The sequence below is a fragment of the Heliangelus exortis genome, chromosome 13 (assembly GCF_036169615.1).
Source record: "Heliangelus exortis chromosome 13, bHelExo1.hap1, whole genome shotgun sequence".
NCBI lineage: Eukaryota > Metazoa > Chordata > Aves > Apodiformes > Trochilidae > Heliangelus > Heliangelus exortis.
In genome coordinates this window covers 95823-119655 of record NC_092434.1, presented here as the reverse complement: position 1 = coordinate 119655, position 23833 = coordinate 95823, and the positions used below count along the sequence as shown (strand labels likewise).

The following is a 23833-nucleotide window of genomic DNA, read 5'->3' as shown; positions in this document are numbered from 1 at the left end:
CGGCCGCAGGTGCCGCAGGTAACGGTCGCGCATGGCCTGCCAGCTGTGCCGCGTCAGACCGGCTCGCTCCAGCTCCTTCCAGAGCGCCCGGCCGCTCACCCGCGCCCGGCGCCGCCCGCGCACCGCCCGCACTAGCGCCGCGTCCTCATCCTCCGTGAAGGACAGGCGCCCGCGGGGCTCGGCGGCGGACAGTGCGGGCGGTGCGGTGGACAGCCGGAACGGGTCCAGTGGCAGCCGCTGGTTGCGCTCCACGCACTCCGCCACGTACGCGGTGGAGACAGCGCCGGCGGGCGCCGCCTCGCCGGGCTCGGCCAGAAGCAAAGCCCCCGGTTCCTGCAGGCGACACAGGCGCCCGCCGCCCGCCAGCACCAGGGGCGCCAGGCGCAGCTTGGCTTGCCCGGGGCGCACGTAAAAACGCATCGGGGTCCCGTCGTCCCACAGGAAGAGCGACCGCGACCGCACGCCGGCCATCACCTCCCGCTCCGCCATCGCCGTGCCGGGCGCGCAGGCGCTGGAGGGCCGGAAGGGGCGGTCGCAGCGGGGAAAATGGCAGCGGCGGCGGAGAGCGCGTGTGAGGCGGTGGAGACCGAGTCGCGCCTCAGCAAAAAGTGAGGGTGGGCGGGCGGGCAGGGGGAACCGGGCTGCGCCGCGCCGCGCCGGGCTGGGGAGGCGAGGAGAGGAGAGGAGAGGACAGCCGAGTGTCCGGCTGACCCGGAGCGCGTCTCCGCCAGCTGCTGTCCGGAGCCCGCCATGCTGAGCGCCGCTGCGCGGCTGCGCGGCTGGGTCTGGAGGGCCACGGTCCCGTGGCGCAGGGTACTTCATGACCGAGGCAGGTCGGTGCTTTGCGGACTGGGTCCTCTTTCCTCATGAAGTCCCGGCCGGTGGGGTCGGGATCCGTGGGGCCGCGGAGGCTTTTGGCACCATAAGTAGTACTTGCTCTCTCAGTAGAGAGCTGACATCATTTCACTCGTGCCTGGGGGTTGCTGGGCTCTTGGGCATACCATGGCCTGAGGAAGGAAGGGGCGTTGAGCACACAGGCATGCATCCTATTTTTGCAGTATTTAAGTTTCAGTTTTCAGTTTCTTTGGGCATTTATCTCATAGGAGATGAACTAAAAGAGTTCAGAGAAAGCAATTCTTAAACGTGGTTAAGGATTATTTTGACTTTTAGACACAGAAATTATAGGATTATTTGTACAGTAAGCTTTTGAGTCGAATCCTGCCGAGTGTTTCCCTGTGGAAGTATTGGAGTACTTGCTGCATCTGGGCTGCATGTCTTGCAGTGAGATGAAGAGACGTTTAAAGGCTGAGAGAAAAACAGCTGAAAAAGAGGCAAAGCAGAAAGAACAAAGTGAAAAGCATCCAAATAAGCTTTCCTTGACTTCTGATTCTGAGAACAACGTGGGTGTTGATGAAGAAAGCTTGGATCCAAATGTGAGTGTCTGACCTCGTGGTTATTACTGTTCTGAGAATAAAATTGGTTTGCATTTGAATTTTTAGTGATGGGGAACTAAGTGGCTAAGAGAGGAGAGGCATACGTATTCCTACGTAAGGGCAGCTATGTTTTAATTTGCAACCTTTCAAATATTTTCAGTTTCTAACTAATGTTTGGTTTTGTTTGTTTCTGGTGACAGCAATACTTCAAGATTCGTAGCCATGCAGTCCAGCAGCTGAAGGGCACCAGTGAAGATCCCTATCCCCACAAGTTCCATGTAGAGTTATCTCTCCCAGATTTCATAGAGAAGTACAGTCACCTGCAGCCAGGAGATCACCTGACAGACATTACAGTGAGAGTGGCAGGTAAAGGCTTATCTGGGATGCAGAAAGATGATCTGCTGCTTTGCTGAGCCAAGTCTTTTAGCTGCTCTTAGTGACAGGGTGGTGTCTGTCAAATTGTGTTGATTTCTCAAATTTTGTTGAGCCCTTGTTACTCAGTCATTAAGTATGTAGCATTGGTAGGCTGTTCAGGACACATCCTGTCAGACTGAGTGGACCTATGCAACATCTCTTACAGCTACAAGATCAGATTGTGATACCGGCTCCAGGACCCCAAATTTTTGTGGTCTTATATTGTACACTGGTATTAATTTTTAGACACTTAACTGAGACTTAGAGATTTTTGAGACTTGACTTTTGTGGTTAGTGATCAGTTCAGAGCTGACAACCCTTTGTGCAAGTGATAATGCTGTGGCTTTTGCCCCTGCATCCTTTATGCTAGTGACCTTCTTCCTAATGTCCTGCATACTTTGATACTTAGGTCGAATCCATGCAAAGCGTGCCTCTGGGGGGAAGCTGATTTTCTATGATCTTCGTGGTGAAGGAGTCAAGTTGCAGGTCATGGCAAATTCTAAGTAAGTAGGGGTATTCCCAGTAACATTATGAACTGAACTGAATTTTGGGGGCTGGAGGTCTGTATTTGGGCTTTATATCCCTTCATCTCCTTACACTATTTGTCTATGGATTGTCTTAGGCAGACTTGTAATGTTTTGCTTAGGATGTTGTGTTTGGCTTTTCTGCTAGAATAATCTTTTTTTTAAATCTATTTTAAACAAAACTGCTTACATAGTTTTTGTAATTACAGGTTCTACAAATCTGAGGAGGAATATTTCCATATTAACAACAAGCTGCGCCGTGGGGACATCATTGGTGTGGAGGGGAATCCTGGGAAAACAAAGAAAGGGGAACTGAGCATTATTCCTAATGAAATAACTCTGTTGTCTCCATGCCTGCACATGTTGCCTCATCTTCACTTTGGCCTCAAAGATAAGGTACTTGTCACACCTGGTCTCTCTTGGAGGCACTCTTGACCAGTTGGTCTGAATGGATGATGTTTTATACCTGCAGTTGGTATCAGTCAACAAAGGAATGTTAGTTTCATTCTGGTATTTTTTCCAGCACATGATTTTGTCTAGCTCGTTCTAAAGATATTTGTTCTTTTCAGGAAACTAGATATCGTCAGAGATATTTGGATTTAATTCTTAATGATTACGTAAGGCAGAAATTTATAACCCGTGCAAAGATCGTTACATATATTCGGAGCTTTTTAGATGAGCTGGGCTTTCTTGAGGTAAGGCTTTACTTCTCTCTGCGTAGTGCTTAGAGCTTCTCAGCTTCAAGGGTGCTTTATATTCAGGCTCATACGCAAAATATAGACTGATATGAGAATGTTTATATATACTGGTGTGTTTTATCAGTTTAATGAGAAACGTGTCTTTCTTTTTAAAAGTGTTAAGACTGTGGCTCATACTTCTTACCATTTGGCTAGAGGACTCATGAGCTGTGGGTGATCACAGATGAATGTAGGGTGGGTGTACAAGTGCCTTCCAGGAATTCACCAACTAACTGGGGAAATGAAAGCAAAACAGTTATGTAAGAGTATAGTTTCACTTTCCTAGCACTGTCTTTCCCAAGCATCCCAATTCCCTTTCTTCACTACTGAAGACACTGTAAAAACTGAAAAGTTTCCCAACTAATAATTCCTTATCACACTAATCTTTTATTGTCTTTCTGGGCTGCAAGTGCACATTGCCAGCTCATACCCAATTTTTCATCCCCCAGTGCTCCCACATCCCTCTTAAAGGGCTGTTCTTGATCCCTTCCTCCCCCAGGCTGTGTTGATCTGGGAATTTCCCTGACCCAGGACCTTGCATTTGGCCTTGTTTGAGCTTCATTTTCTGCAATGTAAAGAGATGATATTGTGATTTATAGTAAATATTAATGCTTCTTGATAACAAGAAATAGGTTAGGTAGTTTGTCTTTATTGACTATGTGGGTGAAGTGCTCTTTAGTTATGACATTTTTATATACTGGAATGTCAAACAAATGAAATGCAGATATTTTTCTGCAGAGCCAGCTGTGCTGGGTTTGTTTGCCTTATCTACAGTTCTGCTTCAGAAACAAATTAGGCAAAAGCAAGACAGTGAGGTTGGGAGCCTGAAAATATAAATGGTACTGGTAAATTAATTTCTTAATTGTTGCTGTTTTACAGATCGAAACCCCTATGATGAATCTAATTCCAGGTGGAGCTGTGGCAAGACCTTTTATCACATACCACAATGAACTGGATATGAATTTATATATGAGAATTGCTCCAGAGCTTTACCATAAGGTAAAATACAAGCCTCTCATGACTAAGCCTATATTCTCCAGATGTTGTGATGTTAATGCAAAAAATAGTAAATATAACTAAACCAAGGGTTATTCATAAAGAGAACTCCCTGGACTGGTGAAACGAGATGTATCTTGAATGGCACATGTGAGGTCACGTTGCAGTTGTATATGTTTTAGCTCTCTTTAGTTCTTTTGGAAAAGTTTGTGTGTTCATTAGAATTTCCTTTTGTTTAGATGCTGGTGGTTGGAGGCTTGGACAGAGTATATGAAATTGGGCGTCAGTTCCGGAATGAAGGAATTGATTTAACTCACAACCCAGAGTTCACAACTTGTGAATTCTACATGGCTTATGCAGACTACCATGACTTGATGGAAATTACAGAGAAGATGCTTTCAGGTGACGTATGCAGCATTAACTAGAAAATAGTAGGAATCTCTGGAAGAACTGCATATTGTGTGGCATACTCTTCTTCTAAATTTCAGATTCGTTTTGTAGGAATGGTGAAACATATTACTGGAAGTTACAAGATCACTTACCATCCAGATGGTCAAGATGGGCAGGCCTATGAGATAGATTTTACTCCTCCCTTCCGGCGAATTAATATGGTGTATGATCTGGAAAAGGTCCTAGGAGTGAAATTTCCATCAGCTGAGCATTTTGAAACTGAAGGTCAGATGCTGAGCATGAATGTCCTATAATTCTTCCTTAACAGAAAGTGGGCAAAGGGTCTCAAGTTCTCAGCCTAGGGTCTATCAGCTGCTTTTTTAAGGCTATACTGACACATGGGTTTGGTTTTCTTTGATTTTCTTTGTTACCTAAGAGTCCAAGAAAGAAGCCTTCATGCCTTGCAGTCTTTGGCAGTATCTGGTTCTTTTGCCTCTTTGTTGAATGTAGGTGATGCTATATACTCAAGAGCCATAATCTGGAGTATTCAACATAAGAGTCTCAGCATTTTATTTCTTATTTTTTTGTGTCTTCTGTGCACTTGAGTCTCAATGCCCATTACCATTGGTTAGAAGTATGATTATTTTGGGCTTTCTTCAAAATGTGCATTGGTGCTATTGTATTCCTGGAATCCAGAGCCTTGAGGAATCAAGATCTGACACTTCTTAGTATTTTCTTGTTCTATTTTTTTCCCCCTAAAATAATACACTGCAGTAGTGTGTGGTTGTGCTTTACTGTTCTCAAGTTTCTGAAGTATAAAATAACTTCTCTTGTATTCTAATCTGATTAAAAGGAAATACTGGTTTTGTAGATGAACAATTAAGCTGATGTTGTCAATGGTGTATACCATTAAGATCTTATAAATGACTCTGTAACACGTTGAAGTGTGCAGAAAGAAAAAAAACTTGGGTGCCTGAGTGGATTTTCTAATTTTTGTCTGCAACAATTTCAGAAACTCGCAAGTTCTTTGATGACCTTTGTGCAGAGAGGAATGTTGAGTGTCCGCCTCCCAGGACAACAGCCAGGCTTCTTGACAGAGTAAGACAGTTATAATCCTAATGTCTCTGATATGTCTGTATCAACAGAAATCTCCTCAGGGCAAAAGTTTATCCTAACATCAGTTTTGTCTGCATTTATGTGTATCTTATCAAATTGGCAGGCTTACTGTATAGTTCTTCTGTCAACTGTCTTAAATCTTTTCCCTTGTACCCGAAATATTGCCTGGTAGCTGATTTTCTGCTGCTTTTTCTCTTGGCCTTTGTTGTAATGTCCAAATTTAATTATGTTGTTATTTTTATACCAATGCACAATTTTTCCTATGTATTTTTCCTATGTAATTTTTCTTATCCAACTAGGACATGAAAAGATTACTGTGATCAGGAATTGTTAGTTGGGAAACTTTTCAGTTTTCTCAGGGAAGAGAGGGAACTGGGATATTTGGAAAGGCAGTTCTAGGAAAGTGAAACTGTACTCTTGCATAATGGTTTTGCTTTTGTTTCCCCAGTTAGTTGGTGAATTCCTGGAGGTCACTTGTATCCACCCTACATTCATCTGTGATCACCCACAGATCATGAGTCCTCTAGCCAAATGGTAAGAAGTATGAGACACGGTTAGTGTGTAAATCTTTCAAACCCTCTACTCCTACCCTTATTAAAAATAAAAGGGGAAAAAAAACAAAAAGAAGAAAGAAATTAAAAAGTCAAATGTGAAAACAAAGACTTCGGTGTTGTATATGAGTTAGTGAATTGTGACACCAGCTGAAATAGATGTTGGTTCCTGAGCTGTGAGACCCATTACCCAGGGAAGAGGTGTGCTGATGCTTAGCAGTAAGAGCTGCTAGAAATCCAAACTCTTAAGTGTGGACATTCCTCCTGAAGTAGTGTACCTTCTTTTTGCTTCTGTAAAGATAGTTATTTTAAGGTATGGTTGTTTTGTCTTCTTCACAAAGGCATCGCTCTCAGCGGGGACTAACAGAACGCTTTGAACTCTTTGTAATGAAGAAGGAAGTGTGCAATGCCTACACAGAACTTAATGATCCTGTCCGTCAGCGGCAGCTTTTTGAGGATCAGGCCAAGGTATGGTGTCTTGCTGGGGGGGCATCAGTGGCAAGGCATGTAAGCAAGGAATATTTCCTGTGTCTGTATCAAACCTGTCACTAGTCACTGTACTGCAGAAAAGGGTTGTTACTGCTTTCACTGGGTGTGCCTCTCAAGTGAAAGCCTGCCATTAAAATTGAATTCCTTTTGTCCCATGATTATAGCCAGACTTTGCAGACGTGTAATTATGTGTATCAAATGAAGATACGCCTGAAAATCTAATGTTAAGGTAGAGTTAGAGATGAAGGATGTCAGTTCACATTTCAGGATTTTTGGACCCTGGAGGAGAAGTTTCCTTTGGAGTCTAATGCAAAGTCTCACTTGAAACTGTGTGAGTAAAAATGTTTATTGTTTCAACACTTAGACTCAGCATTTTCAAAATTTGAGAGGGTTGGCTAGTCTGCATTTTTCTTGTTACAACTTTTGGCCCTTGGAGAGGCAGTCAGGGTCAGACATGTTAGTTACCATCTCAGTGTAGGGTTTTTAAGTCTTTCTACTTGAGGGTGAAAAAAAGCAATCCCTAATTTTGTTTAATGGAGCAACTACCGATGATTCAAGGAATTATGTGTCTTAGTTGTTTCTGCAAACATTAAAGGATGGGTTGCAAGCAATAAAGAACCTGAGAGGCCTTTGAAAACAGTTTATTCCACTGTCACCTGCTGTCATACAGCTTTGGAGATATTTTTTGCTGAAGTATTTCTGTTGATACAGAATATTTTTGCTGAGATATTTTTTTCTAAACAAAGGCTGGGCCTTTGTTTGAAAAGAACCTTGCAGATCAGAAGGAACTGAGCCTAGAGCTATTTTGGAAGCACCTGTACAAGTGACCTCCTGAGTTCTCCAGGTGATGAGATTCTTTCATCTGTAACTTAGTCTGCTGTACAGGGCTTTGGTTTCATCAGTTATGTGACCGCTACAAATGCCAATATTCCTCCTTTCTGGCAGGGGTTAGCAAAAGTGGTAATATCTGTCTGTTTTGCTGATGATTTTATTGTTTAGGCAAAAGCTGCAGGTGATGATGAAGCCATGTTCATTGATGAAAACTTTTGCACCGCTCTGGAGTATGGCCTACCTCCTACAGCAGGCTGGGGCATGGGAATTGATCGCATCACCATGTTCCTTACAGATTCCACTAACATCAAGGTAAATATCAGAAATGTCTGTCCCTGCTTCTGGTGTACCAGAGATCAGGGAATGAGATTCTGCAAATCAGGCCCTCTCTCTGACAAAACGAGTAAGATGCTGCAGCCGTTTGAGAATCTTTAGGCTGAAGAACTATTGCTTTAGGAAAGCTCTCCTTTGTTGTCCTTGCTTAGAAATGTCGACAGTGTGCAGCCCAGGCTGCGCTCATGCCCCGCACCAGGCCGAACACCGTTCTCTGCCACGGGGGTCCTTGTCCCCGGGGAGGCTTTGGCGCCCTCCTTATTGTGCCCTTCTCCGCAGGAGGTGCTTCTCTTCCCTGCCATGAAACCGGAGGACAAGAAGGAGGCGCAGCGCGATCCCCCCGCCGAGGGTACCTCAGTCTGAGTGCCGCGCGGGCCTCTGGAGCTCCGCAGCGCCCCCTGCCGGCTGCGGTATCTCAATAAAGGCAGCGCCGTCTGTCTCGGTCTCTGTGTCTCTCTGTGCGACTGCGCAGCAGCTCCGCTCCCGGCGTGCCCCTCGGGGGGGGGGGAGGGAGGGAGGGAGAGGGGCGGTGACCTACGCGTGCGTGGGGGTTGGGATCCGCCCCATTGTTCTGGGGTAGCGTGAAGCGGCCCGAGCTGCAGGTGGGGGGGGTACAGCGGCTGGTCAGGTCCGGCTGGTCCCCGGTGGCTGGGGCGGGGCGATACCTGGGAGTAAGCGCGGGGGCCCCTCGCTGGGAGAGGAGAGCGGCGGGACTGGCGCTGTGGTGCGCCCCTTGGCTGCTGCGGAGGGGGAGCCTTGGGAACCCAGTAGTCTCGCCTGACGTCTAGCTTTGTTTTTTATTCCAAGCAATTTGGGGGAAAATGGTTTTTATTTCATGTGATGCTTTTATTACAAATAATCCAGAAAGGGGGGATGCAGTGAGGCCTTCGATGTTGGACTGGTACATGCAGGTGTCATGCAGATCAAGGTGGTAGGGTTTGAAGAGGTGGGGGTCGTTAATCACCGTTGTGATGGAATCCAATTCTGTTTAGAACTCGCGCGTGCGTCAGGAGCCATGTGGTCAGCTGATGAAATTGCTGAGCTGTGTTACCAGCATTATAGGACCAGACTGCCTAAGCAGGGGAAACCAGATCCAAACAGGGAATGGACTTCATTGGCAGCTGTTGTCAAAGTGGAGTCTGCAACCCAGGGAGAGGTTCTGGCTAGTCCAGGGAATACGCAGGGTAAGAACTGAGTTGTGGGGTTGGGAGGCGGAGGGAAGGTGGCAGCCCTTGATTTTTTTGCATTTTTTTAAGCCACCTTTCAAAGAAATCATACGCTCCTTCCTGTCCCTTTTTTTGTTTCCACCCACATTCTTTACTATTGGTGATTGCGAAAGTTTTTACAGCTTCTGTCTGGAAAGAGATCATGGTGAAATGTGTTTTTCAGACTGTAACTAAGAAGATGAAAACCAGTATTTGGCTGTTCAATAAGTTGTAAAAGTATAGGCATTCCTTTGCAAATGGTTGTTCAGATAGTCTCTGAAAGAATCCTAGAGGTCTCTGCTCGCTCTCCTCTTACAGGCTGCATTACTGCATTGTGCATACTTTACCATCGTCTTTTTCCTTAGTGATACTTCAGGATGTCATGCATATTGTATCCCATACTTCTTTCTTACATGTTCAAGGAATGCTACACCCGTGTCCACGCAGTATTGAGTGTGTGTTAGTACTCCTCCTGTGGTATCATACTTTGTTCAGCTGTCCAGCTGATGCAGTTTCCTTTCTGGAATGTTCCACAACTTGCCTTCCTGTACCTGCCCTTCTACACAAAGTTCTGTGTGTTCTCTTACTGGAATGACTGTATGAGAACAGTGCTTCCAGTGATAGTTTGTTCAGTTAATGTTTCTTTTTTCAGTAATGAAGGAAGTTGTTGCTATGGGAACTGGAACAAAATGTATTGGCCAAAACAAAATGAGAAAAACTGGTAAGTATGGTGTAAAATCTGAGAATGTACTACCTATGCTGCCTTCTTGCTTACTGCTGTCATAGAATCAGTGAAAATGTTCAAGGCATTGACCTCAGACTTCTGCATTGAAGCCAGAAGTATAAGGCAGACCTCACCTCATCACGAAAGGAGGGGCTTAGGCATCCAGAGTACCTGGCCTGAAAGTTTGCTGCATTTACTGTCTTACAGGTGAATAAACTTGTTATATGTAGAAATGTGTAGTTTAGGCCCTGAATCTGCACATTCGGAGACTTCATAACTAAAAGCAAAACAAAATGTAAGCAAAATAATTGTTCTTCATTCACCTGTTACACACTGGTTTCATTCTGGTCTGATGGAAAAGCTACAGCTCCTGAGGTAGGGTAAGGATGACATCAGAAAGGCACTAACAGGCTTTTTCTTCCTGACTGTGTTTACTGCAGCTAATTTTAAGTGTTTGTACAATAAGTGCATGGGATATATGTAAGACTTCCCACAGCTACCCTTTTTTACCATGTATTGTAGGACTTCCCTTGCTCCGAATGTCCATTGTTTTATACAGAATGTATGTCTCTTAGGAAAGGAGAGAAGCCATAGTAACTAATGCTGAAAAGTGACTAAGGAGGAAAAGTGCAAAGATGTAGATAGAGGGCTTTCTGCCCTCAGAGAATGAGTAGAGCAGAATCGGAGAAATGGGTTTGCATGCATCAGTCCTAGGCTGTGTAAAGTCCTTCATATTGATATGAATTAGTGGAGCAAAAGAGAAGGAACTAAATCCTGTACCTTAGATTTTTGTGGATGTTTCTTGGGACCTAGCCACCTTGGAAAAGTATTTTTACAGACGTGTTTATGATTAATTTAGAAAAAATATGGTTAAACTGTTGTACTACTTCCAGTCTGGGTATTGAGTCAAAGTATAAATTCGAAAAATGTACAGCTAATTCCTCTCTTTTGTTTGCCTTTAGTGATCTTAAGCTATTTTCCTCTCATGATAACACTAATTTATTTTTAAATTAACTTGGTAGTTGCAACCTACCCCCCCATGTTGGGGGTTATCTGTTAGAGAACTTCTAAATTCTAGACTTTAAGAACTGTTAAAGAGGATTGTTACCATGTGACCTTTTGTTCCTGAAATAAAAGCTGATCTGCAGGACCTGTTCTTTAGATATTGCAATAGGCAGATGCTGCAGGAAGTTTAAATATGAGGTGTGTAAACCTTTTAAAGATCAGAATTATTTGCAAAAAATAATTTAAATTGTAGTACATTGTGCAACAAGGTATTTCAACTGAAAGGTTAAACTCTTGAAGTTTCGGAATGTTATGCTTCATCTGAGAATATCGAGCAAACATCAGGAGGGTTTTAAAGGAAGCCAGTGTGTGTTCAACTCTTAAGGGTTTCAGATATCAGAAGAGTTAAAATTTGGTATTTAAACAAGTCTGACTTTCTGTGGAGTGAAGAATTTTTTCCTTCATTTGTGTAGGTTATTTGCCTTCTTTTATAGTGATTGGAAGCTTAAGTATCTTGCAATAATCTAAAGCCAATGTTAAACCTTCAGATGCTAAAAAATAGGGAGAATTGTCATCTCTCAAATTCTGTTTGCTTTGTTCATCTTCTTTTCTGTGATTATGTGTATTGTTCTCATTTGTTGTTGTTGCTTTAGGAGACATTCTGAATGACAGTCATGCTGAAATTGTGGCCAAGAGGAGCTTCCAGAGGTGGGACATGAAGTTCACATGGTGTTATTTAGTGCCACTTGTTCTTTGTTGTGCTACGAATGATTTGATACATAGCTGACATGGACAGATTTTGCAGCTTAGTGGATGAGAATATAAGGAAAGAGACAGTGTTACTTCTTTGTAAGCAAGGCTTTTTCCCTCTTTCTTAGCAGGAGTCCAGCCTAATTTTTGCTTACCTAGATGGTGTTAGGGCCCTTTCACAAAAGCTTGTTTGTTCCTCATTCTTGTAGAGCCTCTATAAAAAGAAGTAAGATTTTATTTCATGTGACATCAGTGCTGGTCTGATGACCAGCTCTCAGCATAGCCTGTTTGCTGTTTCCCACATACCACTCTTGTTCACATGGATTAAGCTGGATCAAGGAACTGAGTCAGGAGAATGGTAATGCTACAGAATCAAGTACATTCCTTGTGTTTTGGTGCCAGTAGACTGGCTCTCACAGGATTGGATGAGCTGCCTTGCTGGTCAAAGTACAGAGTGGGAGGAGGAAGCCTTAGGTTACGTTTTGGGGAGATAGTTAACTCCACTGAATCCAACCCTCTGGGGTCTGTTATTGAGGATCCAATAAGATGTTTGTGCTTATGGAATATGTTGGATCCCATCTATCTGTGGTAGCGAACTGATTGGCTCCTCATAGATGTCATCAGGAAAGAACATGAACTACTGGGGATCTAATTTTTGTAGTTTTCCCACACATAAAAACATGAAGTAGATGTTTCATGAAAACTTCATGCCTCACAGGTATCTTCTCCATCAGATGTGGCTGGCAGCTTTCCATCAGCAATGCAGTATCTTTATTCCAGGAACTGAAACTGGGAAATGGAAGCTCAAACCAAATACCATATTTCTTTTCTTCACCAGTCATACACCATGTGAGTATCCTGGAGTGAACCAGTTTTATGGCTCATACTCCAGACCAAAGAGGGACCAAAGAAAGGAAAGGGGCAGAGGGTAAGGCAGTAACTACTAGTGTTACCAGAATGTGTCCAAAGGAGTACTTGACTGATCCTGCACAGATACATTTGGCATTTTATTTCTCTGGATGTGACTCATGAGAGCTCAGTAAATCTAATCTGCTGCTCATTATGTAGTGGAATATTTTTTCTTTAAACAATCATGGCTACAATTTTCTTTTCGAGAAATCACCGTACTTGTCAGACATCCAGTCATATCTTCTGGTTGCTTTAAATATTATCTCCTTGGTTTTAAATTTTATTATGAAAACATTGACATTTTCCATAGTTCCTTAAAAAAACCCCCAAACCAACAAAACCAAAATTACAAAAAACCCCAAGCACAACAAACAGAAAAACCACCCGTCCCACCTCCCCCAAATAGACAAAAGGAAATGAAAGAACCAACTAACCAAACGAAGCAAAAAAATGAAACACCAACACAAAACAGGGAAAAAAACCCAACACACAACCAACAAATCAAAACTAAACTCTCAAAGAAGAAAGCCAAGAAAACCTCACCCACAAAACACCACCACCCCCCCAGCCCAAAACTAGTTATGAAATGGAATGCAACTTTTTGTATTGTCATGGGAAATGACTTACTTGCTCGTACATTTTCATGATTTTGCTGGAATGTGCTATTACGGTTTTCTTCATTAATGCAGTATGAGAATAGAATATACGTCTTCAAATTTAATAGCAAGAATAACTTCCTGGCTGCCTTTTACTCACGTGTGTCAAGTTTTGCTTTGTTTTAGTTATACAAATTAAAATTTCTATCCTCATTTAATAAGTTATTTTTAAAGTATTCCTTTGAGGATTGTATTATTTGGTTAGATCAGATTAATTTCCTTGTGAGTCTTTGGCACTGCTTGTCGTCATGTCAAATGCCTTTGACACCTTTTGCTTTATATGTTTTCTTTTAAATTCTGCTTTTTAAAATTATTTCTTAGGTAGAATTCAAAACCTGAAATGCAAATACATGAAAGCTAATAGTGGTAGCTGTAATGTTACTGGTGTGATGTGTTCCAGTCATGGGAGATGTATTTTTGGCCAAATTGGATTTTACTTCTTTTGTTCTAGGTGGAGATGCTTCTATTATTCCAATCAGTGAACCAGAAAACCAGCTTTCTAAACCAGTGACTGGAGATGATGCAGCTGAACAATTAGAGGACAGGAGTAACCACGATCATTTTGGCCCAGAAGAAAAAAGGAAATCAGATAAAATGCCAAGTAATCATGAAATGAAGAAAATTAAAATTGATTATGATGGTTCTTTTTCCAGAAGCACTGAAGACCTTGATGTTCAGCCAGTATTTGTGGAACGAGGAGACAACACAAATCCAAACAGCAGTGAATGTTCTGCAGCGATGCAAACAACTAATAAGGAGACTGGCTTAGGGAGACCAAAAGTAGTAGATGTTTACAGAACTGGAGCAAAATGTGTGCCTGGAGAGCTGGGTGATACCCAAATACCTGGGCTAGGGTATCACCGTGTGGGATTGTTACGACTAAAGCCAGGTCGTGGGCACAGAACATGCTCTATGTCCTGCAGTGATAAGATGGCTCGTTGGAATGTGTTAGGGTGTCAAGGAGCTCTTCTTATGCATTTCCTGCAGTGTCCAGTGTATCTGTCAGCAATTATAGTGGGGAAGTGTCCATATAGCCAAGAAGCCATGCGGAGAGCAATTGTTGAAAGGTAAGTGCTCTCCTTTGGAAATCAGATGGTGTGTATAGAGACAATGAATTATGGAAGACAGTGTGTCACACATATATCAGGACTTTGCACCAAAGTAATTTGCAGAAAATGTGAATTTATGCAGATTAATATTTTCAGAAATTCAGAAGCCCTTTGTAGTTTGGAGAAAAGGTAACTACTGCTGATGGGTCAGACTTGAAGATTTGCAGGAGAATTTCCATTAGATTCAGAATCGCCTCGGTTGTCCCCTTGTGGAACAGTGAGAAGCTGTGACCTACCCAAGTTTTTTTGGTAGCCTTCCAGCATAAAAACCAGCTAGAAGGACACAGATGCATTTGAACTTACCCTATTCCTGATTTTAATTCCTCAAGCAGAGTCAGGAGATGTTTTCACTTATCCATAATCCACAGAGTTGTTCTGAATATCTTTTAAGTTCCTTTTTATATAATTCTGTTAGTGAGCAAAAGCAGCTTTTGTATTTTTCAGGATCATTACTAAAATTAAATTTAAAAGTCCTCAAATCCATCTATCCTGAAATAACTCTAAAAGAATGGATAGGTAGATTTTTGCACTGTGTAAAGGTTGTCTTGCTGGTGGTCCTTCAGGATTTTGAGTATGATCCTTTAGGTTCATAAAACAGTTGTTAATGTAATATGGTTGACTATGTAAATACAATTCTTTTTTATTTGGATTGCAGAAGTATATTGCAGTTTTTATCCTGCATACTTTATCTCCTAGATTATGCTAGGTTTTAACTAGACCTCTGTAAAAATGAATTCATCCTAGTTTTTCTAGGATGGACAAGGTTCTAATAAACTATATGGCTTTGTTTCTTAAAAAATCCTATTTGGAAGGGAAAAAACACCTGTAAGCCACCTTCGCTTTCTCTCTCTCTCCGTCTCTCTCTCCGTCTCTCTCTCCGTCTCTCTCTCCGTCTCTCTCTCCGTCTCTCTCTCCGTCTCTCTCTCCGTCTCTCTCTCCGTCTCTCTCTCCGTCTCTCTCTCCGTCTCTCTCTCCGTCTCTCTCTCCCTCTCTCTCTCCGTCTCTCTCTCCGTCTCTGTCTCCCTCTCTGTCTCCCTCTCTCTCTCCCTCTCTCTCTCCGTCTCTGTCTCCCTCTCTCTCTCCCTCTCTGTCTCCCTCTCTCTCTCCCTCTCTCTCTCCCTCTCTCTCTCCCTCTCTCTCTCCCTCTCTCTCTCCCTCTCTCTCTCCCTCTCTCTCTCCCTCTCTCTCTCCCTCTCTCTCTCCCTCTCTCTCTCCCTCTCTCTCTCCCTCTCTCTCTCCCTCTCTCTCTCCCTCTCTCTCTCCCTCTCTCTCTCCCTCTCTCTCTCCCTCTCTTTCTCTCTTACTCACGTTTAGTTTTAATGCAAAAGTAACATGGTGTAGATTATGAAGGGAAGTTGCACAAAATTGGCTTGTTTGGGAAGACCAGAATTAAAACCACTTGCATTTTTGTGTCTTTACTTTAGGTGTCAGCACATCTCCCTTTTACCAGCTAGTTTTCTCACTCAGGATGTTAAGCTGCTGCAGTCAGATCTTCAATTTGAACACAGCCGCCAGGCAATTCAGCAAGTTCAAGCTAACAGCAAAACAAAACTTGTTCCTTGTGGTGCAGGTGAGTTAACTTCAGGTAATTGTGCAACTGCGCAAAAGTCCAAAAAGGAATCAGGTGGTTTTGTTGGTTTCCTAAAATGGAATAGCATTCCTTGTCTGTGCTGGAGGCAAAGTGTGACTTAGAGCAATAAGCTAATTTCAGGCCAGAACGTAGTATCTAGCTCATTCTCTAGTTCTGTAGGGAGTTTTCAGTCTAATAAACACTTGGTTAATACCATTAAGAATTTATAATCTGAACAAAGACAGAAAATAACCAGTTAAAGCAAAAGTTCTGAGGGCAACAAGAAACCAAAAACATCAAAAGACTTCTGTTTCAGCTAGGTTTGCATTCTCTTTGATAATGAACAGAACACTTGCCATGCAGAGTTATGCTTATAACTGCTTCAGAAATCTGTGAATGAAAAAAAAATACAGAGTAGTATAGTGTAAAGGTTTAATTGATAGAGGTTTTGGACATCACATTTTTTGCCATGGTGATGAATGAACATGCATGTTGTGATTTAGCAACATGGTCTCATTTAGGGAAAAAACTCCTGCAATGGAACTGCCTCTGCGTGTGCAAGGTTAAGCAGTTTCTTTAAGGTTAGATGTGCCAACCCTCTGCTGTTTTACACTTCTCTGTGGAATTCAGGTTAAGTAAACATGAGTTCTTTACAGGTGCCAGGAAGGAAAAGATGTTCATCCTGGGATATAGGAAACAAAATCCATCATTGAAAAATGGTGCAAATTCACTTAGCAAAGATCTGAAGCCAAGTGTGACTAAATTCCTGTGTATGCTTTTCTTTCTGCACAGTTACTTGGGTAATGAAGATGAGTGATGCTGTATCACACTTTTTTTGCATATATGAATTATGTCATCTTGCTATTTTTCTTGAAAGGATGAAAATCAGAATAAACTCTAAATTCAAGGCTGTTACACCAAGTATTGAAATGTGCTTGACAGGAACATTTCAGCTGGTATTTTTAAAAAACAAAAGTGTGTAGCTTGGGGGAGTATTTCATAGCCTGATACAAAAATAAGCTGTCTGCCTTGGACATACATTTCTTTATGCTTTGTCTGCATAGTAGATATAAAAGAAATTAGAGTCCCCCTACAAGGGAGAGAATTACAAAGCTTGACACCAAATATGTAGAGACGTGAATTCTTGAAGTACCTGAGTAAGATGAAAGATCTCTGTATTTTTAAGTTTTATTTTACTAAATAGAATTTAGCTATTAAGGTAATGGAATGCTAGCCCTAGAGAACCGTGAATCTCTTTCTAGTTTGAATTATTTTGGGAAGCAGCACGGTATCATGTGAACACAGAATGAAAGGAACGGTTAAGTTCTGCTTTTTTGATGAGAGTATCTCCCTTGTTCATAATGCTTTCTTCTATAGCTATCAGTTGGAGTGCAGTCCCTGAGCAACCTCTGGATGTCACCTCAGATGGCTTCCGGCAGGGAACAACAAAGAAGGGGATTGGGAGCCCTCAGAGCAGGTGTGAGGGTGTTGCAATATGGGGATGCATATGTCTTTCTGGTTAGTGTACATGCTTCTGTCAGCTCATGTGTAGTGCACTGTCAGAGCAGAAGGACACCTAGGATTTGGGGAAAAGGGGAAAGGTAGTGAGAGAGAGGGGGGGCTGGAATGACAACAGTTGAATGAATTGAATTTATTATTGTTAAAAATGTTGAAGTGTGACTTTCTGTCTCAAAGTTTGGAAACATTAAATGTTCGCGGCAGATTCCTAACACAAAGCTCATCATGTTTCCAGTTGTCATCTTGATACTGCTCTTTAAAAACCATCATAATCTTTTAGCAACTATTCATGTTTAAAGAAAAGTTACTTTAAAGAAAAGTATAGTTTTCTTGTGGTCGAGAAGAATTACTTGTAAGCATCTGCATACAGATTTCTCCATCTTTCTACACTTTCCTCAGCTTAGATGAAGTGATCAAAGTTATCACTGGGTTGTGGAAGTTCAGCTTGAGGGCTGGGGTTTTGGTTGCTGACTGCTTATAGTATCAATTTACCAATGGTCATAATGTTATATTTTTCCCAGTCTTTCTGGGAGAAAGAAGATAATCCTGACAGTAGTGAATAATATAAATAGAGTTTAATCTAGTGGAGTGTTCATTCACATGCCTATGAGATGCACAATTTGAGCTTCTTGAAGTTTTGCCTGGCTTGACTTATGTTTATCCTGGTATATCCTAGTATTTACAAATTTTATGTGGAAAGAGGAGCCTTTGTGGCTTGTGACCAGTATTGGTGTCTGGGGTATTGTTAGCACAGGTGATGTGGGTGACTGTGCCTTTTGAGACAGGCTTTATGTGCATATAGGAAGACTGATTTTTTATTTTTTTTTATTTTTTTCCCCTCTCCAATGCTTCTGGAGGGAATCAGCTTACACTTATTGATAGCTGAATCAGTCATTGTGAAAACAAGTGTATAAAGAGAATTTAATTTATTTTAATAGAGAAAATAGGTAGGGCTTTTGAAAATAAAGCATGCTTTATTAACAGCTCTTCTGGTTACCTTTTCTTTGGGGGAGGAGAAGGGATTAAAGCTCATAGAAATGCATACGGTGTCTTTAAATAGACCTTTCAAAGTTTGAATCACTTTTATTTTTTGATAAGTCTCTTTGTATTTAACTGCCCTGCATCTGTTGTTCAGTGTGTCCTCATTATCACTGTGAAAAGAACTGCATTGTTCCAGATACTTCTTTAATTTGTTCTGAACAATATGAAGTCTGCCAGTTTGAGAAAGCCTTTGGATCACTTCTGCTTCAAGGATCTGGTCCTTCTGGCTCACCCTTGCTGTAGCTGTGAGCTGATAATGGTGCAGACTCATACAGATAGTAAGGTGGGGATATTAGAATGTTCTCTTTGCAAACTGAAAGAGTGTTGGCTGTCACAGTGGAGGCAATGCTACTCTTCAGCTACAAAAAGTCAGGTGGGCAGCTTGGCTGGGGTATGAAAAGTTAAACTATGGAGACCTTTTTTGAGAAGTGAACATTATTTTTTTTAAATAAAAAAAATTAGAAGTGTGTTTCCACACATGTTTTCCATTCTTCTGATTTATTTTTTTTTAATCAGATCCAAGATCTGTAAAGTAGAACTCTTCCATACATTCCAAAAGCTGGTGGCAAGTATTTCACAAGAGGATCTACCAGACACGCTCCGGTAAAAATTATTTAATTATATTTAAGAGAGTGAATTTATCTCAGTGAAGCTCAGTAATACTGTGATGATACCAGTGTCTTCTCAAGAATCTCACTTTAGATAAGTTCATTTTAAAGATTTGGTACTTGAAAAACATGGCATGTGCTTGGCGGGGTTAGGAAAACTCTTTTTGGTATTTTGAATCACGTTCTTGGAGAAATAGCTACCACATCACAAGATCGTATCATGAGAATTTGCAGGTCCTGCAGCAGCCTCTGCTGCTACTAGCTGTAGATTCCTCTCCTCTCTTTTGTCAGCAGCACTTCTCCAGCCTCTAATGGTGAGCCAGTTCAACTAGCTTATGTGGCAGAAAACAGTTCCCGTGTTTTCCGTTGGACAGATGGTCTGAATTGGCCCATGGAAAGCTAAAACAGATAATGAAACCTGTGCAAAGGCAGTAGGAGGCATGTGTGGCTAGAAGCAGGGAAGGTAGGCCTTTCATAGTATGAAGACAGTAGATAAGGTGAAGTTAGCCAAAGTCAGTGCACCCTGGATCTGGTTTGCTTTTGAGTTTTGATTAAAGATTGCAGTTACCTTCTGTGTGTGTAGAAGTGCCTTATAATTGTTTAAAGTACCGCTTTTCTCCAATCAGAAAAACAAAATCACATTTGGCAAGAATTTTGTTGCTGTTTTTTAGGCCCTTTCCAGTTTCCTTTTTAAAGTTTGTACATGAAGCAAGTCCTGTGATGGTCCTACCACTGCAGAAAGGCCTGCAGGACAGTAAGGTCCTCTGATAATTTCTATACTGTGCATCACAGATGCTTGTGAAGTCTTTGTCAGATTTGTTAGCCTTTTATTAAGCAGTGTTTTCCTACCCCATAAAATTACTAATCCATCGTAGTAATTTCAAGACTTTTTTTTTTTTCTTTTTATTACTCTATTTTTTTCTCTGTGTGATTCATTTGTTCCACATCTCAGATGATGATGGAAAACACCAGAGAGACAATTTTCTGGTTTTTTAATAATGTTTTGAAAATCTGCTCTCCCAGACTAGGTACATCAATGCAGTGGTAGTCTTCCAAATGCTGCAAAACCTTAAATTACTGTTAAACTTCATGTATTCAAGTCTAACTCACTCACTGAGGTTAGGTCACTTGGTGACTTTTTTCTTGCCTGCAGTGAGTGTTGAAAGCATCGAAGAAGATGCTTAGAGAATCAGGCCAAGGAAGGTTTCCTTGCCCCCTTTCATTATGGATTCACACAGATTTTTAAATATTGAAGATCTGTAAGATTTTGCCCATTTAAGATGCCAATGTTTTTGTTTGATGCATTCTGTTTATGTCAACATGTGCAAGATGCCTGTCATCTTGAAAGCACATTATAGCTGAATGTAAATGTTTGAAACTGAATATGGGGTTAAAGGTACGTTTTGTTGTTGAGAAGAAAGTATTGCAGCAGTGTATTGCTTGTCTTTGCAGGCTGCCTTGCTTGTGAGCCCATTTCTGCTCAGCTTTTGCACATGGCTGGGCACGTGAATATTTTCATGCATAATGGTGATTTGTGTAAGGTAGAGTGTGATACCTTTCAGAATGAAATCTGATCACCTCTCATGTCTCTTGTACAGGCATCAGAATCATTGTCTGTCTCTTATGCAGTATTATAGGGACAAGAGTGAAAGAGTAAAGGGGAAAGTAAAAGGAATGTAGTCAGGGCAGACACGGATAGGCTGGAGATCATATTATTGTACTGAACTTTGCCTGGGGCAGCAAGCTAGTGTTCACTTCTGCCAAAAAGAAGTCACAGGTTCTTTGTTACTAATGCTGAGAGCCTTAATGGCCCAACCAAAGCCGAGATACAGTCAAATCATGTGAGGTTTTTAAGCAGATGCAGTGTACTTTGAATTTGAAAGTGCTTTTTCTAAAAATACGTAAATAATTTCTTAGAAGCCTAATGCAGAAGCATGAATTAAATAAATCTGTTTTGGATCTGGCAGCTCTCCAAGGAAGCTGTTTAAAATACAGCATTTTATTGCATCCACTGTTAAATTCTGTATGTGTTTTAGTTAAATTAACTCAGATACAAATTGAAGAGCCATTGATTTGCCAGCAGATTCAGTAAAAATAGCAGTATTCATCAAGGAAAAAATTAGAGAAGCTAGGCATTGGAGATTTTCTCTTGGCTTAGTGGCAGGTGGAGTGCCTCTGTCTGTCTGTCTCTATATCTGGATCTATATGTGCATTCAGACCAAATGCAAAGAAGGCTGTTTCACCTTTAATAAGATCGAACTGGTCCACCAAAATGTGTTGCATAATTCTTTTTTTATCTTTGACCATGCTAAATATGACCTCCTAAGTACAAGTAGCTTTGTTTTGAAGATGTAAGCAGCATCAGATACTAGCTATTCTATGATAAAAGACACGTAAAAGTCATTTAGATGCCTTCACAGTGAAGAAGGGCAGGGTCAAAGCCTTAAACAAATGTATCAGACATACACTACATGATTCAGTCATTATCCTTAAGTGTAAGTATGCATATTGTTCCCCAGAGAATGGTTGCAAGATGGAGGAGGTGCAGTGGTTGTCAGACTTTCTAGATTAGAGTTCTGCTAGTAGTTAGGCTATTCTTTCGTGATGAAGATCATGTTGCCTGTGATCCTCCCTTTGTATTGGGTCAAATGTATAAACATTACATTCCACATGTGGCTGACAGACTGTTTAGCAAAGGGAAATGAAAGAGGCTGGGAAAAGAATGCAAGGAGAGGAAAAAGTCTTGATGAAATTGTCTTAGAGGTATTTGTGTGCAGATATTCTAGACATGAATTCCCCTGTTTTGAAAAACAATGCTTTAATGCGCTCAGCAGAGTGACCAGTGGTTCTGCTGAGATTGTGGAGAACATTGAAGAAGAACAGAGCATCAAAGCTGATAAGTCTCTTTTGTATTATGGAGTAGATTAAAAAAATTCTCACTTTTCCCATTATTTTGTGTTAGAAAAGAAAAACTTCCCTGATCTTCTTTGTCCCCTTTGCTTCCAGTCAGCAATCGTAGCTGTTCGTACAGCAAAACAAGGCTACTTCCACCCAGTTCAAAGCACTTCTCTCTAGCCACCTTTTCTGCTTTGCTTCAATATTTTTTGCTATCATGAAAGTTTTCTGTAACCTATTGTCACATAGTCAAACACTAACACTTCTACAACTGGAGAGTATGTTACGAAGCATGGAAGAGCATTTGCTTGGCTTCCTTTTGTAAACAAGACTGCTGACAGTGTTTAGATGCAGGGCTGGGATCTCCCCATGTTTACCTAGCACAAGAGCTTCATGTAGTGTCATGAAAGAGCTCTTTGGGCATCATCAGATATTTGATTCATTTTTTTCATTTTGTGAATTTACATCCAATAGGATAATATAAATGCTTTTGTTGTGCATTTTCTGTCAGGATGAAGACTCTAAAAACCTACTGGGACTACAAGGAAGCTGCACTGAATTATCAAGAAGCCTGGAAAGTGCTGCGTGGCCAAGCCCTGCTGGGTTGGGTCAAGAATGCCAAGGAATACCTGCACTTCCCATAAGAGTACAGAAGGCTCTGCAGTTCAAGGAAAAGATGTCTTCTAGTTATGTGTTGTAAGGAGACAAGACTGAAAAGGAAAACTATAGAGATGTCTTTTTTTGATTGAGGTGAAGCCCCTTTTAATTAAAACATAGAAAAGGATGACTGCAGTGACTTGTACGAAGCAGTATGCCTCCAGAAGAGTTGAAGCAGTGATATGCTGTCCTCTGTTAACTGAGGATATGATCTATCAGCCATAGTAGTGCTATGGAAGAAAGCTGTCACTGTAATTTTTTTTTTTTCACTCTTCATGATGTTGTGGTTATTTTTGTGTTGCTGGGACAACCTTAATGTATAGTACATAACATTTTTATAACTCTTGGTTCTTGTTGTCTGGTGCTTGGAAGAATTTTCTGTGTCCCCCAGCCCCATTGCTCCTAACTGGAAATAATAATTCTGGTAAAGGGTCTTGTTACTGTGAGTCCTTCATGCTAGCTTCTATTTAGTAAATGTAGCCAAAGCAGAAGAGTGCTGGAGAGAAGACTGCATGGAATTACTACTACTTAGGATAGTATTTTCAGGATATTGCCAGAAACCCCTTCAACTGCTTTGCTTCTGTAAGCAGGAAAGAAACCTCCTGAATTACCTGGTTCAAGCCTGTCAGTCCTGTGTAATTCCAGACTTCACCTACTTTTCAGTGTTTCAAGCACAGCCCACCCCCCTGCTCCCCCGTAATTCATGGGTAATTAAAAGCAGAGATGCCTTAGCCATTTATGTCACTTTTTCCTGGCAAGTGTTCTTTAATAGCCTGGCAAAGGTGATGCTTTGGGGGAACTGGAAGTAGTCTTTGGCAGTCTTTGCCTATATGTTTTATTACCAAGTAACATCTGCATGGCAAAGCAGTCCACATTGCAACCTAGGGAGAGGGAGCCAGCAGGTAATCCTCCTTCAACTTTCTGTCCCAATTACTGTCATTTGTAAGCAAGTTCAGGAGTATGTAACTGTTGCGTGAGACGAATCTCGCCGTGGGCGTGAGCTCGGTTCGCGAACAGAGTCGATCGAGCTAGTGTTGGTTCGGGCTAGTATCAGAGAACTAACTTCGATCCGCCTGGCTCTGGAACCTCTCGAACCACACCCTGCCGAAATCGGGCATGCGCACCTGGGCCAGTCCCAACTGGGCACAGGCGAGGCGAGCACCGTCCTGGCACCTGCTGCCTACATGTAACTGCTACTGAGCACACTCCCCTTTTGTTCTTTTTCTGTTGTAAGCTGCAGTTCATAAAATATTTGGACAAGGCAATGGCAGACTGAAAGAAGTGGGTAATTTAGAACTTAAGAATTCTTAAGTGATTTGAGTTTTCTTTGGTATCTTACTGTGGTTTTGGGTTTGAAAAACAGGCACAGCAG

General features: G+C 41.8%; 2 protein-coding genes across 13 annotated transcripts; both read left to right on the top strand.

Moving 5' to 3' along the window:
* Window positions 1-297: 297 nt before the first annotated feature.
* KARS1 (lysyl-tRNA synthetase 1) lies at window positions 298-8259 on the top strand. Of its 3 annotated transcripts, none has more exons than XM_071756483.1 (14): window positions 298-608; window positions 1283-1433; window positions 1634-1799; window positions 2257-2350; window positions 2581-2767; window positions 2941-3066; window positions 3988-4107; window positions 4344-4506; window positions 4606-4779; window positions 5507-5592; window positions 6059-6144; window positions 6503-6629; window positions 7650-7793; window positions 8094-8259. In XM_071756483.1, the coding sequence occupies exons 1-14, from the start codon at window positions 547-549 to the stop codon at window positions 8175-8177; spliced, it is 1770 nt and encodes a 589-aa protein (XP_071612584.1). In that variant the 5' UTR covers window positions 298-546; the 3' UTR covers window positions 8178-8259. The 3 variants fall into 3 exon arrangements, with proteins under 3 accessions (XP_071612584.1, XP_071612585.1, XP_071612583.1); XM_071756484.1 differs by having other exon boundaries at window positions 499-608; window positions 1171-1433; XM_071756482.1 differs by having other exon boundaries at window positions 523-833.
* A 68-nt stretch (window positions 8260-8327) lies between these two features.
* ADAT1 (adenosine deaminase tRNA specific 1) lies at window positions 8328-22901 on the top strand. Of its 10 annotated transcripts, none has more exons than XM_071756486.1 (10): window positions 8328-8416; window positions 8807-8998; window positions 9672-9740; window positions 11402-11456; window positions 12217-12347; window positions 13515-14130; window positions 15597-15742; window positions 17120-17219; window positions 18818-18904; window positions 22316-22901. In XM_071756486.1, the coding sequence occupies exons 2-10, from the start codon at window positions 8830-8832 to the stop codon at window positions 22446-22448; spliced, it is 1506 nt and encodes a 501-aa protein (XP_071612587.1). In that variant the 5' UTR covers window positions 8328-8416; window positions 8807-8829; the 3' UTR covers window positions 22449-22901. The 10 variants fall into 10 exon arrangements, 7 of the variants coding, with proteins under 7 accessions (XP_071612587.1, XP_071612588.1, XP_071612586.1 ...); XM_071756487.1 differs by lacking the exon at window positions 8328-8416 and adding an exon at window positions 8430-8538; XR_011728351.1 differs by lacking the exon at window positions 8328-8416 and adding an exon at window positions 18438-18584 and having other exon boundaries at window positions 8436-8998; window positions 22316-22336.
* The last annotated feature ends 932 nt before the right edge of the window (window positions 22902-23833 follow it).